Here is a 16,364-nt window from a genome sequence, read left to right on the forward strand (position 1 = left end):
GTGTTTGTAGGCACTTAGTGCTATCAAAGCAAAAGCATTGTGCGATGCAAGGGGTGGGTGGCCATATGGTTTGGGTCCAGGCCCATTAGGGTAAGTACCAACACCACGAGGGATTTCTAACTTCGTGATGTTTCTCCATACCTTTTCATTTTTGCAGCTTGTCACTGCAATCCCTACGGCACAGTGAATCAGCAGACAATCTGCAATCAAGTGACAGGGCAGTGTGAGTGCTTGTCTCATGTCACTGGGAGGGACTGCAGTGCCTGTGAGCCTGGATTCTTCAACCTCCAGAGTGGACGTGGCTGTGAGAGGTGAGATTTGTCTTAGCTTGGGGCAGAGACGCTGATTTTGGAGAGTCTGTGCTTACACTGCGCAGGAATGTGATGTTTGTCACAAGTAACAGCTGTGCCTCTGCTGCTGTGGGTGGGGAAGAGCAGTGGTCAAGGAGCAGCTACTAAGGCTGTACAAAAAGCCTGACTTATAAATAGCTTTATAAAGAGCTCTGAATCAGGGTTTTAAATAGAAAACTGCCGCATGACTTTGTGATTGTAGCTGGGGCTCTTGGGTTCCTTTTTTAGTGCAGGCAGTGAGTGACCTTGCATGGTTGAAAAGCTCAGTGCCTCGCCTGCTGCATCTTCACAGCAAGAAAAGCAGCTTTTGGCAAATGCAAATGTTAAGCTGTACTCTTCAGAGAGGCACTTTGCCCCACATGTCCCTTCCGTGTCACATTGACGTGTTCCTGCCTCCCCCAGGTGCAACTGCCACGCGCTGGGTTCCACCAGCGGGCAGTGTGACATACGAACGGGACAGTGCGAGTGCCAGCCAGGCGTCACCGGCCAGCACTGCGACAGATGTGAGAGCAACCACTTCGGCTTCGGCTCTGAAGGCTGTAAACGTAAGTCTGAGGGGCCAGAGCGAGGCAGATGGGAAGGATGTTGCACACCCAGCCTTGCCTTTGCTTTCCTTCTTTCTCTGGGAAGGTATTTGGTCACCTCAGTCCTCATCGTAGCAGAAGTTGGCACTTTTATGTCCACACTGTGTGATGAAATTTGATTTCTGTACTATGGCTTATGCTCTTCTTCTTTTGTTAATCTTTTTCTTGTCTAACTTAGTAGATACTTATTTCTCCTTGGTGTGAATATATTCTCTGCATCTTGGCCTCCAACAGCCTTGTTTCCTGATGTGATCCTGCACAGTTGCTCTGCAGGTGGCCTCAGTATACAGGCTCTGTCTTGACGAGCAGCTGATCTTGTAAACGTGATTGCAAAGCAGGTTGATCCAAACTTCCCTCATTGATAGCCCTGACTGTAAAGAGCAGGAAAACTAACTGCAGTTGGTTACAATGCAATGGGGTAGAATGATGCTTTGTGGGAGAGGTAATAGCAGCACTGAACACACACAGTGAATGTTGGATCCTGCTTGTGAGTAGAAGCACTGTGATCAGGAGTGGGATCCAGCTGTGTGTTTGTGCCCTCTTGCAGATGTTTTAGGGTATTAAGCATATCTTCTCATCCTGTGAGTTTTTAGGGTATTTCTGTCTGTTCTTCAGTCTGACTGAGGTTTAACTTCCCTGCAGCCTGCGACTGTGATCCTGAGGGCTCGCGGTCCCTGCAGTGCCGGGAGAACGGTCACTGTGAGTGCAAGGAGGGCTTCGTGGGGAGCCGCTGCAACCAGTGTGAGGAGAACTATTTCTACAACCGCTCGTGGCCAGGCTGCCAGGAGTGTCCAGCCTGTTACAGATTAGTGAAAGATAAGGTAAGGCTACAGACACTGCTTTTGGTACCACTGGAGATGGTGACACGTGTCCACTTGTGCAGCATTCTGGCCCATGGCTCTTGGTGGTTGATGAAAGCAGAGAGGCTCAAGGTGCTTTGCTGTGTCATAGCTGTGCTCTGTCCCTCACGTGTAGGTGGCGGAGCAACGTCAAAGGCTGCAGGAGTTGGAAAATCTTATAGCAAATCTGGGTAGCAGAGAAGAAACTGTAACTGATGAAGCCTTCGAAGAACGGTTGAAGCAGGCAGAAAGAGAAGTTATGGAGTTGCTCCATGAAGCACAAAGGAGCAAAGGTGAGTTGACCTGATCAGACATGGACCAACTAAATTAGTTCTTAGCCTGATGTTCCTGTTCCCTTTGGAAACAGCATGTTTTATTTCAAGCCAGTGCTGTGCTTCAGGATTGACAGCAATTTCAGGCAGCACTAAGTCACTGAACGTTATTATCAAAACAGCAGTGGCTATGCTTTTATCCATGCTGTTCTACCAGCATTTTTTGTTGTACATGGAAGTAAGATCTGCCTCTAGCTCTGTATGGATGGAAGTGTTTTAGGTGTTACCCTCTTCTCTCGATGCAAAGGAGGGTTTTATTTGTTAACCAAGCAGAAAACTTTCTAGTTACGCTTACTATGCTTTAAATTTGCTCAGACATCTTGGGATCAAGTAGTTCTTGTTGGGATATCATCAGTGACCAGAATGAAGGCTTCAAAATCCTGATGGCAAACTTAATTATCCCACCATAAAGTGTAGAATATTCTGAAGAGTGCTGTTCTTCCTGTTAAGCTCTGTTTCAAATTGGTTGTTGTCACCGTTACCATGGGATGTCTGTGAGCAGGATGTTTGTCATGTCTGTGACAGTGGTTTGTCCTCAGGGTCTCTTTAATGTATAAGATGATGTGTGTTTTGGAAAAGAGAACCCTGAAGAAGACTATTGACTTTGCAGTAAAAGATGTTCCCTTGGGAGCTGGTTCAGTGATTTCAGACCACTTTGGGAAAATTTGTCCCCTTTGTGTGAAGCTGGGAAAAAGCTATCACGCATCTAATGCTGGCATTTGTGTGGGAAGATTCCTGCCAGTGAGAATGGTCGTTTAAGCTTTTCTCAGCTTTAGCTGAGGTAGATTTATACTGCCTGCTTGGCATCCATGCCTAGATAATAGTCCCACATAAGGGGGGAGCAGGGTGGGGATTGGAGAAACATGAGGGAATGGATTTGGTTTTGTGGTGGAATTTTTGATCTCTTTATCTGTCTTGTAATCATAGAATCATTTAATTTGGAAAGACCCTTAAGATAAGTCCAACTGTTCCCTGCCCCCCAGCACTGCCAAGGCCACCAGTAACCCATGTTCTCAAGTGCCACATCCGCCCAGCTTTTAAATCCCTCCAGGGATGGTGATTCCACCATTTCCCTGGGCAGCTGTACCAGGGCTGGACAGCCCTTTATGTGGAGACATTTTTCCTGCTATACAACCAACATCTCCCCAGGCTCAGCGTGAAGCTGTTTCCTCTCATCCTGTTTCTGTTCCTTGGGAGCAGAGCCCAAACCCCCCTGGGTGCATCCTCCTGTTAGGAAGTTGTGAATAGCCAGAAGGTTCCCCCCTGAGCCTCCTTTTTTCCAGGCTCAACCCCTCCCAGCTCCTTCAACTGCTCCTCATGAGACTTGTGCTCTAGACCCTTCCCCAGCTCCAGGTTCTTCTCTTACTAAGAGGGCAAAGTAAATGCAGCAAAAACTACCCTTGCAAAAGTCTGTGCCCATCTTTAGAAGTTATTTCTGTTTTTCTGTGGTAGTATGTTTTTGAAATATGTCCAATGTTCATGTTCAATACTTAAGATGTGCTGCAAGGTCAAGGTATTTGACCAATATTAATTTTGGAGTTCTCTGGGCTTCTGCTTGCGCTTTAATTCTTGGTAACACTCTCAGCTTTTCAAAAGTAACTTCCAGGCACATGCCTGTGCTGTGATGTTTCCATTATTAAGATGCTGTTGTGGGGACTTACCTGATGGTCCAAAAATTTGGTGAAGTTTGGGTGCCTTATAAGCTCTACATATGTGAGAACCAAGGCTCTATCCTGCCAGCTTTTGTCAGCCCTTAGGTTTGGGGAGAGTTTGGAGTGGGTTTGCTATTCCACACAGCTCCTAGCTGCTCCACATGGAGCTCCCTATGTCTTTCTTCAGAGTAGCCATTGTTGCCCTGAGTGTGGAAAAATGTACATCTGCACTATTCCTCTGTCTCTGCTTAATTTCTAGGAGATAAGCTAAAGAGAATTCACAAAACAGACATTTCGTGCCTATTGAGGAGCTGCTCTGTTGTCATTTTAAGCCAATGAGAGAAGTAAAACATTATTCTGAACACAAACTCTCCCATCAGAGTCAGTTCCAACACTCAGCGGGATTGTCTTATAAGCAATTAATGGCTTTTTATTTCTCCTGTTTGGTGCACATTCCGATTATGACTTTGATCTCGAGCTGAGTGACTTGTGAAATGGCTTTGCCTGGTTGCCTCTCAGTAGGGGATTAACCTATGAGCACAGTACCTGCAATGGTAAGCTGCTGCTCCAGCTTCTCTTCCTGCTCTAATTAATTTTGCTTCCTCTCTTTTCTGTTGTGTGTTTCAGACGTAGATCAGGGCCTCATGGATCGTCTCAAAGACATCAACAGCACCTTAGTGAGTCAGCTGAACAGGCTGAGGAGCATCCAGGGCACGGTGCAGGACACGGAGAGCGTGGCGGAGCAGGCCCGGGTGCGGGTGGAGGACACTCAGGATCTGATCAGCTTGGCTTCTAACATGCTGGAGAAGGCCAAGATGGCAGCTGACAACGTGGTGAGTGTGCTGCTGACATCCCACACAGCTGGGAGAGGGTGAGGGCCTTTCCTTCTGTGCCTCTCGTGTGTTTCTCCACTTGCTCTTTCCCTCATACAGCAAATTTGCATCAAGATCGTGGGAAATCAATGAAAAAAGTTTATCACTGTCAGTCACAGGTTGTATCTTAGCCCAAACCAACATAAAAGTCCTAAATAAATATTAGCACCAGTGTTTTTCAAGGGGATAACCAGTGGTGGAAAGTGTAATGGGCTTAAGAAAAACATATAGAGAAGTGACAAGTAGGTTAGCCACATCCCTAAGCATTTAGATTATGACAATAACTATTTGAAGCAAAGACAAATAAAAGCTGAAAAAAGATCTTTAAGGGTTTTTTTCCTTTCTTTTTCTTTTCCAGTCGATTACACCTCCAGAGCAAAGTGGGGACCCCAACAACATGACAGTGTTGGCAGAAGAGGCCCGGAAGCTGGCAGAAAGGTAGGCTGTGGCAAGACACACTCATCGTGGCCTGCTCTTCTCTACAAGGGGGAAGCAGAATTTCATTTGCTGGGTGGGAAACACACTCCCTTTGCTGCTTAAGAGTCTGGTGCTGTGGGATGATGGCTGTGTAGCACTGAGGACAAACATCACTCATGTGAATGCAGGGCAACCATTCTTCCATTGCAAATGTATCAGCATCTCCCATACGTAAATCTGGGGGAAGGAAAGAAGGAAAAGTATAATCAAGAACTGAGGATAAAAACTATTGGCTGACATATCTAATGGCATTATTTTTCTTTTGTCATCTTGTCCAGGCACAAAAAGGAAGCTGATGAGATTGTTAACACAGCCAAGGCTGCCAATGATACTTCTACAGAAGCCTATCAACTGCTGCTGAAGACCCTGGCTGGAGAGAACCAAACTGCAATTGATATTGATGAGCTCAACCAGAAGTGAGTCAGTAACAGAAAATTGTTTTTATTTCCTGCCTTTAGAGTAGTACTTAAAACTAAGACAAACCTCTGTATGCTTTGGATTTTGTGGGAGGTGATTTTCAACTTTTTTGCCTCTCCACTCTCAGTAATTACTAAGTTCAGTTCTACAAAAAGTACTGTTACATAACTGGATCCTTGGGGATTTTTTAGGTACAATCAAGCAAGGAATATTTCTCGGGACCTAGAGAAACAGGCCAACAAGGTGCTTGCGGAGGCAGAGGAAGCTGGAAACAGAGCCCTGCAGATATATGCTAATCTCACCAGCCTGCCTACTGTGGATTCCACGGGGCTAGAGGTACATGGCACCATCATGTGCACTATTTCCTGAAGATTGCTAGGTTGCTGGTATACCTTACATGTGCTCTGCTAATGTTCTCTGCATAAGAACGCTTTTTTGTCCATCTGGGCATAATCCAACTTTTATGCAATTCCAACATTTATGCATTTAAATGCAGAAAACCACCTACATTAACCCCACCTCCCCCAGTTTCTGAAGGACAAAAATCTGAGTGAAATGTTTGCCGAACATCTTGGCTTGAATGTAGAAGTGGAAAAATGTACAACCTGTTTGGGATTTCTTTAACATTAAGGAATCTGTGCGTGTGATTTCCACCTGCAGAATAGAGCAAATAACATCAAGAAGGAAGCAGAGGAACTGGATCAACTAATTGCCAAGAAACTAAAAGATTATGAGGACTTGAGAGAAGATATGAAAGGAAAGGAACTGGAAGTAAAGAACCTCTTGGAGAAAGGCAAGACAGAGCAGCAGGTCAGTTCTGTTTTGTGCAGGCTTTTGTTCCCTGGGAAAAAAAAAGCAAGGAAGACAAGTAACTGGCCAGATGCAAATGATTTCTTCTTACTCAGTCTTAGTATTAATTATTGATCATAAGCATGCTGAAGAATGGTCCCAGAAAGGAGATGCAGAAAGCTGTTAAAAGCAATGGCTTTGAGGCTGTATGGTAAAACAGGAGATATTTGCCAGATGTGATGTCAAGTTTGTACTCAGAACAGTATTCCCAAAGTACATACACTCATCTGGTCTCAGAGGAAGCACTGCTCTTCTGGATGGCGTTGTTGTTTGAGGCTTTTTCATACACCTACCCGATTGTCCTGCAGAAAGTGGGAATACACTGATACATGTCATGTCTCCTCAGACTGCAGACCAGCTCTTGGCTCGAGCAGATGCAGCAAAAGCCCTGGCTGAAGAAGCTGCTCGCAAGAGCAGTGGCACACTACAGGAGGCCAATACCATTCTCAGCAACCTGAAAGGTAAAGAGGAAGCACTTGAAGTGAATTCTTCAGTTTCAGTGTGACAAGTCACTTGGTAGTCAGATATTCTAGTTAAAGAGGCCCTGCTATTGCCCTTACCCGAGTGTTGGGTGTGTTCTTCTGGCTTGTTCCTCTTTAAAGAAAAAATAGTAAGTGTTTTCAGGGACTGGAAATTTCCTTTTAACTTCCTTAGTTAGCATCAGAAGATGTGCAACAGGAGAGCTGACCCCAATTTGCTCTTCATCCCTCCATTGTCAGGGCAGCAAAGCCTTGGGTAGCTTGGTCAAAGGAATATCCCAAGGCTCTTCTGGAGCACGTGGTGAGGATCTGCTTTTCCCCCCCCTTAGACTTTGACAGACGGGTGAACGATAACAAGACAGCAGCCGAGGAGGCACTGAAGAAGATCCCTGCCATCAGCCAGACCATTGCAGAGGCCAACAACAAGACACAGCAGGCAGAGCTGGCCCTGGGCAACGCTGCTGCCGACGCCCGTGAGGCCAAGGCCAGGGCAGATGATGCTGAGAAAATTGCCAGCTCTGTTCAGAAGGTGAGTGTGCTGCAGCTCACCCACTGAGATCCTGCTGTGGGATTGCATGAGCTCCTGGTGAGCCCCGTGTGCTCTCACACATTTGCTGTATCCCCCACTGCAAATGCAAAATATGACAAGATAGGAAATCAGTGAATTTTGATGAGAAGGACTGAAGGAAGTTCTGCACCTTCACCACCTTTTTCTGTCCTCTCCCACCTGTTGGCTGCAGAGTGCTGCTGCTACCAGATCCGAAGCCAACAATACCTTTGCTGATGTGACAGGACTGGCCAAGGAAGTGGATGACATGATGAAGCAGCTGCAGAATGCAGAAAAAGAGCTGAAGCAGAAGCAGGCTGATGCTGAGCAGGATATGAAGATGGCAAATGAGGTAAGTACTGCTGGCAGGTGACAGCAGTGGCTAGGAGCTTCCTTCTCCCTGCTGTCCTGGCAATAAAGGCTTTCCTCCTGCTCTCTTCTTGCAAAGACAGAGCTGGGTCCAGCCAGTATTTTGACTCTTCCAAGTTCTAAGTGGGACTGAAAAGGAGACAAGTTCTGGTGTATTAGCATAGACTCTCTGCTGGAATTTGAGAGCTACTTTTCCTTCTATTTTAACTAAAACCTGACTGTACAGCTCTGTTGATTCCATCCTGGCTTTTACTGCAAAATCCTGCTCGGTTTTCAGGAATCCCCATCCTGAAATATTCAGAAAAGCAATTACTTGAAGATTGTCAGACTTTTCCCCAGCCCTGTGATAAAGATCTTTGTGCAGGATTGTTATCCTGGAGTGAGGAGGCAGTGATGTGGTGACTAAGTGCAGAGTAGAGACAATAGTTTTGTAATCCCCACACCTTTTTTGTGCTCTCACTTATTTTTTTTTATGTCCTGCAGGCCTCACAAGCTGCCCAGGAGGCAGAAGACAATGCAAGAAAAGCTAAGAACTCTGTGAACAGCCTACTCACTGTCATTAATGACCTGTTGGAGCAACTAGGTAGGACTGTCTTTAATGTGCTCTATGCCTTTGAGTGTTTTCGTGATGTGTGCTGGCTTTCCTGCCAGTATTTTTTGAGGAACCAGATGGATCTCTTATCTCTTGAAATGGGGTTTGTGTGGTTTTGGCAAAGGCTTTGAGTTTTTTTCTTTCTCGAGTAGCCTCAGAGCTTGTTCAGTGATGTTCTGTGTTGGTTTTCAGCAAACTGGAGATGTCACCCATGTGGTTGATCCTGTTTCAGATGCTGTTTCTAATGCAGAGATGGCCCAATGGAGGTCTGCTGTGGGCTCTGCTATGTGAGCACCCAGGGTGTCAAAGGGGTTTTAATGCACTTCACTGTTTGCTTCTGGCTTTTCAGGGCAACTGGAGACGGTGGACTTGAACAAACTGAATGAAATTGAAGGTACCCTGAACAGTGCCAAAGACCAGATGAAAGAAAATGACCTGGACCAGAAAGTGTCTTTCCTTGAGAGAGAAGCCAAGAAGCAAGATGATGCAATACAGGCTTACAACAGGGACATTGAAGAGATCATGAAGGACATTAGCAACCTGGAAGACATCAGGAAGACCTTGCCATCTGGCTGTTTCAACACCCCGTCCATTGAGAAACCCTAAGGGTGTGCTGGGGGTGGGGGGAATCACCCTGGTGAGTGGTGGTTCGGCCGTGGAGTGCCTTAACACACATTACCTTCTCCAAATCCCCAACTCTTCGCTGCTCGCAGCCACTGTTTTCTTTTCAAATCAGGATAAGTGGAAAGTTGTTGGTTTTTTTTTTTGTTGGTTTGGTTTTTTTTTTCCTTGTTTTTTGTTTTGTTTCAGTTTTGTTTTGTTTTGTTTGTTTTTTGGTGGTTTTTTTTGTTTGGTTTTTGGGGTTTTTGTTTTTTTTTTGAGAAGCAAATTAAATATCCGTCTTTGGGCATCAAAGGGGTTTTTTTAAATAGATTGTTTTCCTGAGCACTCCACCTTTGCCCCTTCCTCAGACACGGTTTCCCTTTGATTAGTGCAAGGATGAGAGATGCTCTGGACTCTTTATACTGTGGTTCAGAAATAACCATGTGAGCTGTATACAGCAAGGCAAAACTAACACAACTTACTCTCCTGTCTTCTCCCTTTGACTGTAAAATCCTCAGTCCTGGAGCTCTTTGTCCCTATGAAGGAAGGGGATGGCTACCAAAGTATTACTGTAATGGCCAGTATAGCTGCACTCAATTCAGATCCTTCTTCCCAGTTTCTAACCCTGTGAATTTATTTTTTTCATCATTACCTAGTGGCCAATCCAACAGTGTTGGTAGCCTTTGACAAAATAGCTGAAGCCTCTTTCTGAAATACTTTCTGTGATGATACATTGCTATGAGAAAAAGGCAGCCTCTGATTGGAGCTCTTTGAGAAGATGGGATACTGGTGGAGTGGTGGGTTTTGCCAGCCCCACTTCTGTTCTGTGGAGAAGTTTTGGGTCTGGTCTGAAAGCTGCTACCTGCTGGGTAGTCCAGACTGCCAGAGTGTGGAAGCCACAAGCTGCATTCCTATTTGTTGCTACTGAATTTCCAGAGGGTCTGCTTTTCTGGGCTTGGAATGTCTGACAGATGATTTTTTTGAAGCAGGACAAGTCTTATTGAAGAGGAGAGCTGCCATCCAGAGAGCTCTGACAGCTGCACTGGCCTCCATGCTGAATGTCTTTGGGGTGGGGAAGGAAGGGGGCACATGAGTGGAAATGGAAAGGTCTTTTTTTTTCCTCCCCATCCTTCTCCTGAAGGAGGACAGTGGGATTTTTATCTCTCCTGCCATTGCTCTGGCCTTTTGCCTGTTTTAAAGCTGGGAGGAAGAGCTGAAATTTCCTGATGCCCTCCTTTCTTTTTGCCTCCGGATCTCGCAGTCACCGTGACGCTACCGCAGCGCAGGGACCTCAGGCCAGGCTCAGGTGGCAGCTCTGCCTTTTACAGCGCACCCACCGCTTCCCGCAGGCTCCTCCCCGCTCACTTGGGCTGGGTGCGAGTGCCGGGGAGCCCCTCGCTCCCAGACTAGAGCATCCTCTGCAGCTTCCTCCTTGCCTCCAGCCTGGCATCCCTCCCCCCTTTCCCTGAGATCCAGTATATATCTATCCTTAAACACTATGCAACTTTGTACGTTTGCGTAGCGGGGAAGAAATTATTATCTGACACACACTGGTGCTATTAATTATTTCAGATTTATGTTTTTTGTGTGAATGTGATTTTTTTTTCCTGTTTTTTTTTATCATGATTATAGTGTGAGGAAGTCTCTCGTGTGTGTATGTGTGTGTAAATATACTCAGCCATATTTCCAGAGTGGCACAGCCTGGCCTCCTCTATGTGCTTTCCCCTGTAGCCATTGGGGCATGTGCACCGTGTATTGCTTCTCTCTGTATCATTCCCTTAAAACTTGGGATTTCTCCTAGCTGGGCTCCTGCTTGCTTCCCTCTACCATATCCCCAGCACCCATCCATAACCACTTTGCCTGTTGGGTGGATGCTTTCCAGCCCTGTCTCCAAAGCCAGCCCTGCGCCCCATGGTGCCTGCAGCACACGGTTCTGTGTCCCTTGTCCCCTGGGATGCTGTGCCAGGAGTGGAACAGGGGCTGTGGCTTTGCAGCTGAGCTGTGAGGAGCTGTAGCACTGTTAGGAGACCGGACCAGTGCTGAGGTGGTCAGAGAGCTGCATCTGGGGACATCTTGATACCACTGTGCAAGGCAGGAGGCTTGGTGCAGGCAGTGCTGTTGGGCAGGGGTGTTCCCAGCAAACTCTGCATGGCTCTTGTATCCCTTCCCTTAATGATTGTGGGATTTCCCTCCTGCCTGGAAAGACCTCTGGAGGAGAGCTCCCTGTGCCTGCAGGCACAGGGACATCGGGTGGCTCTGGGAAGATAGCTGTGACCACATCACCTCTGCCAAGGCTGTGAGAAGAGCAGATGTGAAGATGTGTGCATGCCCTGGCTGACCTCAGGCCTAAGGTTTCCTGCTTTCTTGTGGGTTTGTTTTTTTTCTTAAGCCGTTTTTAACAGAATTCTATTTTTAAATAAAAAAAAAAAATCTTTATAAGCGATCTGTTAATCAGTACTGCATTACAGCCATTATTCATTGTATAAGTCCAGTTATTTCTTTACATAATGTGATGATGTGACAGCTGCTGGTGGAGTGCTGGGTGTCATGGATGACATGTGACATCCATTCATCACCTTATTCCTGACTGTGGCCCCCTCAGTATGTGCCTTCACTCCATCTTTTTTTGCCTTAATCTGTGGTCTTGCTGTCTGGGGCGGTGAACAAAATGCAACACTTGCAGTTTTTATGTATAAAACAGTATTTCTTATTTATAATAAAGTCTGAATATTTGTAACCCCTTATACCTGGGCATTCTCTTGAGTATTACTTTATTTTTGGTGGTAGGATATTGATGGTGATGTGTCTCTGCTGCAAGATTCACCTCTTGCTCTTTAGACAACCTGGTTTGGTATGGGAAAAAGAGAGAAGAAACTCGGAAATGCATGTGGTGGGATACAGATTACAAGGATGATGGTTTTTCCTTGTGTCCACTGCTCCTCTGCCATGGCTGTGATGGATTTTAAGCTGCTGGTTTTCCAGGACTTAAAACGTACTATGTTGGTGCTGATGTTATTGGAGTGGCATTGTCTTCCTGGAGAGCCCTGAGGAACTGGGGGGAGTCTATTTACACTGTAAGGGAAAAATTCTTTTTATTAAACAGGTGGAAAAGGATGGTGCTCCTGGGGAAAAAAACAAAAAAAACAACAACCCCCCCCCCCCAAAACAACAACAACAACAACAAAAAACAAAACAACAACAACAAAAAATAAAATTAAAAAAAACCAAACAACCAAAACACCCCCACAACCTGAATAACAAAGCTGAAATTACTGGGAAGTGCCACAAATCTGGGTGCTCTGTGTGTTGTTCCTGGGTCCTGTCTCCCAGAGCCTGGCCTGAATTAAGCAAATTTTTAAGGACAGATTGCAGTGATAAGAGACTAGGCTGTTCTGCATTCACACTTGTCTTACAGATGGATTTCTATTATTTTTCTCAGCAGAAGAAAATGCACAGGTCTCATTAACTTGCATCAGAGCTAATCCCATCTCAGCTGGTAAATTCTTAATTTTTTTTGCATGTCAGTTTCATTATTCAGTTGTCACTAATTAATTTGTTTTCTAAAATATGTCTTTTTTTCTTGCCAATGTTTTTGTGAAGCAAATCCCAGCTGGTAAAAATCTGGCTGAGGTTTCAGCTGGATTGTGGGGAGCAGTCAGGGAGCAGGCAGTTGGGTGGTGGGGCAGTTGTGACCTTGCATGGGCTGTAGGTTGTCATGGAACCTCTTACCATTTTGAGGCGAAAATGCTTAGATTAGGAAGCAAGTCTGTGTCCTTTAATTTATCTTCAGGATTTTTATCTCCAGAAGTTTTTTGTGGGCATTGTACAAATGTGTCTTGGAGGAGGATGAGCCTGGCATTCATGTGTTTTTCAGAGGTAATGCTCAGAGGATAGTGGGGATGAGGAAGTGAGAGTAACCTAAGGAGATACTCAGAAATCTGTTACAGGGGGGAGCAGACCCAGCTCCCAGGGACCATGATAATGGCTTACAGGTTGCCAAACTGTTCTACCAATATTTTGAAGCCCAAGTAGAGATGCCCTCCTCTGACACTCTGCTCAGTGTAGCCAGTACCTGACTTTATGGTGAGTGAAGAGGCACCTTGCTCAGCAGTGACGGAGCCATGCTCTGGTAGCTTTTATTCTGCTTCAGTTTGCTGTGTTTCTTCTCCCTGCCCAGGTTCAAGCTCCATCATCTCTCAGGTGCTCTCTGGAGAAGCAGGAGGCTGGCAGGGCTCAAGGGGTCTGGTGAGTAGGTGGCAGTGGGGAGAGCTTGGACAGACCTGAGCTGGGTTCCCTCTCATTTCTGGGGAGGACAAGGTACTGTTACAAGTTAAAAAATGCTGGGATCAGATGCCTGGAGGAGACCTCTCTAGTGTGTTTGCATGGATCTGAGGAAGTGGAGGAGGTTGTACAGCTGTCACATCGAGCTGGCAGTGTCCTGTGCTCCCCATCTACAGCCATGCCATGTTGGACCACATTCTGGTTAGTTATTTTTTCTAGTTGGCTGCTGGCTTCACACTTCAGTGTGCCCCCATTGCAGAAACATCAGGAATGCCACGTAGAAGTTATCCCACAGATGCTGGGCATGGGGCCAGAGATGGGAATGCAGTTGGATGGCAATGCCTTTGTCCTTCATCCCTGTTTGTCTCGCCCCTCGCTGTTCCAGGCAGGACACGGGCAGGGCCAGACACGAGAGCACTTCCTTGCTGTGCCACTGCTGCTGCCCTGCCCCATTGCTCACTGCCAGCATGATCCCTGCCTGCCTCTGCCCATCCTGGGAAAGCTGCTGCCACAATGATCTCTGCTCCAGGTGGCTCTGGCTGCCATTGAGGACTTGTTCCCAGGGCACCCAACTGTCAGAGGAGAGACTGAAGTCCAGGCTCCATCACTGCACTGGTGTTTGCTGATACCAGCACATCATGGTCACTGATTTTCCACACGGTGAGGAAATCCCAGAGGATTTCCCCTTGGAGGATGTGGCACATCAGATGGGCCCTTGCAGAAGGAGGCTTGGGGATGTGAGGTTGACCTGGGATGCAAGGGCTCACAGCATCATGGTGTTCATCTGGCATAAGTTGCCAAAATGGACCATAACTTCAGAGTTCCATCACTTTTCACCAGCAACCATCAGCAAAATTTAGATTATTATGCTGTTTCAGACTGGTTTAGGCGCAGTTAATTCTGCCATGGCCACATCCTCAAGAACTGATGAACAGGCCTGCCTGCAGGAACAGCTTGTCTGTGAATGAACATAAAACATATTCAGAAGGACTTTTCTTGTGTTGCAGATTAAAAGAAAGAGGTTTTCCAGTGAAACAAAACTGTTCTGTTGCAGTGTCTGATGAGCACAGCTGTTCTTAATGCCTCCCTTTGCTTACACTTTTGCTTACTCTAAAATGTAAAACATCTCTGTTAATCCTTTTGGTGTGAGACCCTTTCTAAAGGGTGCTGCCATAGTACCAGGTTGCAGTGGGATATTTGCTCCGTGGAGAGTGGCAGGCAGCTGCTCATTCCAGATTGCATGTGTTTAGAAAATCAGGGCCCCAGGAAATACATTTTTGGTAATCTCATGGCATGTGGTTTTCAGAGGTCATCTTGAAGCCTAGGGGCACATGACAAGGTGAGAGTAATCTGAGTCAATAAGCAGAGATGACTGAGGAGCGAGCTGTCACAGCCTTGTTTGCACAAGTGGAGTAAGAGGTGAGGTGGCAACGGTGAGATAAAAGGGATAGCATGGAGGAGACGATAAGGAAAAGCTTCCTGGTGTGGAGGGCTGGTTTTCCAGGAGAGAAGTCAGCACGGATGTGGTCTGGGTGAGGTCTAAGGGAACTGCTGTTATGGACCACGCTGCTGGAGATGACCTTCCTGACCAGAGGAGTGTCAGCAGGTGGGGAGGACACAGCAGAGGTGTTATGAACAAGTGATGTACTTCAGAGCAGAAGGATTGCGTCTCCTTACAGGTGTGAGTGGATCCTAAGAACTGCTGAATTGGTGGGAACACCATAAATAATTTTATCTCACTTAAAAAACTAGTAATGAAAACTAATAAAACAACCTCAGATGCCAAAACCTACCACGCCACTATCACATTTGGGAAGCTGTGTTCCTTGTTGTGAGCTGTATTAAGACCCAGCAAGTGAAATGAAAAGGAAACCTCCTGTTTATGAAAATGAGTTGACTCAGTCAGCAGAAGCAGGTACAGTTGGCAAAGGGAGGTGCAGAGATGTGGTGAGTTTGGGCTGGCTGCACCCATGAGATCACCAGGAGCCACAGAGGAAAGCCCTGTGAGTCAGCTCCAGGTGTCTGGAGCGTCTGGAGGCTGCTGGGAAGTGAGAGAGGCTCAGACAAGGAGCTCCGTGTTAATCACCCTGGTCTGTCAGGCCTGAAGTGAGCAGCATGTCACGCCTTGGATTGGATTTCAATCCCTCATGCAGCAGGGGACCTAAAAGGCAACTTGTTTCTCTGGGGATGAACTTGTTAGGTGTTTTCATTCTATCTTAAGGTGCTCCTGGACCACTCACAGTCACTTGTGACATTGGGAGTCTCATGGCATTAGGCAGGGGAGCTGTTGTGGTGCAGTACAAGGGCCCACCCCTCACTGTCCTCCTCTGATGGGCTGCTCTCACAGGGCAGGTGGGTATGCTGGAGTCCTGCTTGCCTCAAGGTGTGCAGGATGTGGAGAACCACTGCCTCCAGATTTCTCTATTCTCTTGTAGAAGTGGTCATGTCCTGCAAAGGCAAGGAGTGAGGTGGAACTGGCCTTCATGCCTTGTGTGGTTTGTCAGCTACTCCTGAGAACAAAGTGCTAATGGACCTGAGGCTGTGGAGCCTGGAATCTTCCAGGCTCTGCCAGCAGTCTCAGACAAGCACTTTTCCCCTCTGTCTCCGCTCCTTATTCTTCTGGCACAAAAGTGATGTAGCAGGTGAGGCCAAGGACCCATCTAAGCTCATTTTCCATCTCAGGAGCAAAAGCAGACAAATATGAGTGATGTTTTCCACCTCCACCTCATTTCTAGGTCTGGGGATTTCCTGAACTTGATGATTATCTCGTAAATCCCAACTGATCTGCTTTCTGAGCATTTGTTCAAGCTGACCTTGGGTCTGTTTGCGTCCACGGTCCTCCTAGCCACATGGAATGAGCCCTGCTCTTGCAGGTTGGTTGGCTTGCGAGCAGGCAGCCCCTATCCACCCTGCCCAGGCTTCCTGTGAGCTCATCCTGTTTCATTTTGTTCCCTGCAAGCCTCTGGCGTGCCCGGACAGCCCGGCTCTCCCCAGCCAGCCCCGCTGTGGAGGCAGCGGCGCCCGGGGAGATGGAGCTGTGCGAGCGGGACGGGCAGCAGGGTGTCTTCAGCAGCTTCAGCTCTGCTTTATTTCCCTGAGAGGGTGCAGGCAGGAGGTCCTG

General features: G+C 46.9%; 1 protein-coding gene across 1 annotated transcript in view; it reads left to right on the plus strand.

Moving 5' to 3' along the window:
- LAMC1 (laminin subunit gamma 1) overlaps positions 1-11,706 on the plus strand; it is a 66,128-nt gene extending 54,422 nt beyond the window's left edge. The window contains exons 15-28 of the mRNA XM_014886701.2: positions 158-311; positions 753-895; positions 1,577-1,755; positions 1,910-2,066; positions 4,385-4,590; positions 4,988-5,067; positions 5,385-5,522; positions 5,715-5,859; positions 6,184-6,333; positions 6,719-6,833; positions 7,181-7,380; positions 7,592-7,750; positions 8,251-8,350; positions 8,709-11,706. Of these exons, the coding sequence (XP_014742187.2) occupies positions 158-311; positions 753-895; positions 1,577-1,755; positions 1,910-2,066; positions 4,385-4,590; positions 4,988-5,067; positions 5,385-5,522; positions 5,715-5,859; positions 6,184-6,333; positions 6,719-6,833; positions 7,181-7,380; positions 7,592-7,750; positions 8,251-8,350; positions 8,709-8,965 (2,183 nt within the window). The 3' untranslated portion in view covers positions 8,966-11,706. The remainder of the gene's footprint in view (positions 1-157; positions 312-752; positions 896-1,576; positions 1,756-1,909; positions 2,067-4,384; positions 4,591-4,987; positions 5,068-5,384; positions 5,523-5,714; positions 5,860-6,183; positions 6,334-6,718; positions 6,834-7,180; positions 7,381-7,591; positions 7,751-8,250; positions 8,351-8,708) is intronic.
- Positions 11,707-16,364: the final 4,658 nt, after the last annotated feature.

Source organism: Sturnus vulgaris, chromosome 9 (genome assembly GCF_052056855.1).
Source record: "Sturnus vulgaris isolate bStuVul1 chromosome 9, bStuVul1.hap1, whole genome shotgun sequence".
NCBI lineage: Eukaryota > Metazoa > Chordata > Aves > Passeriformes > Sturnidae > Sturnus > Sturnus vulgaris.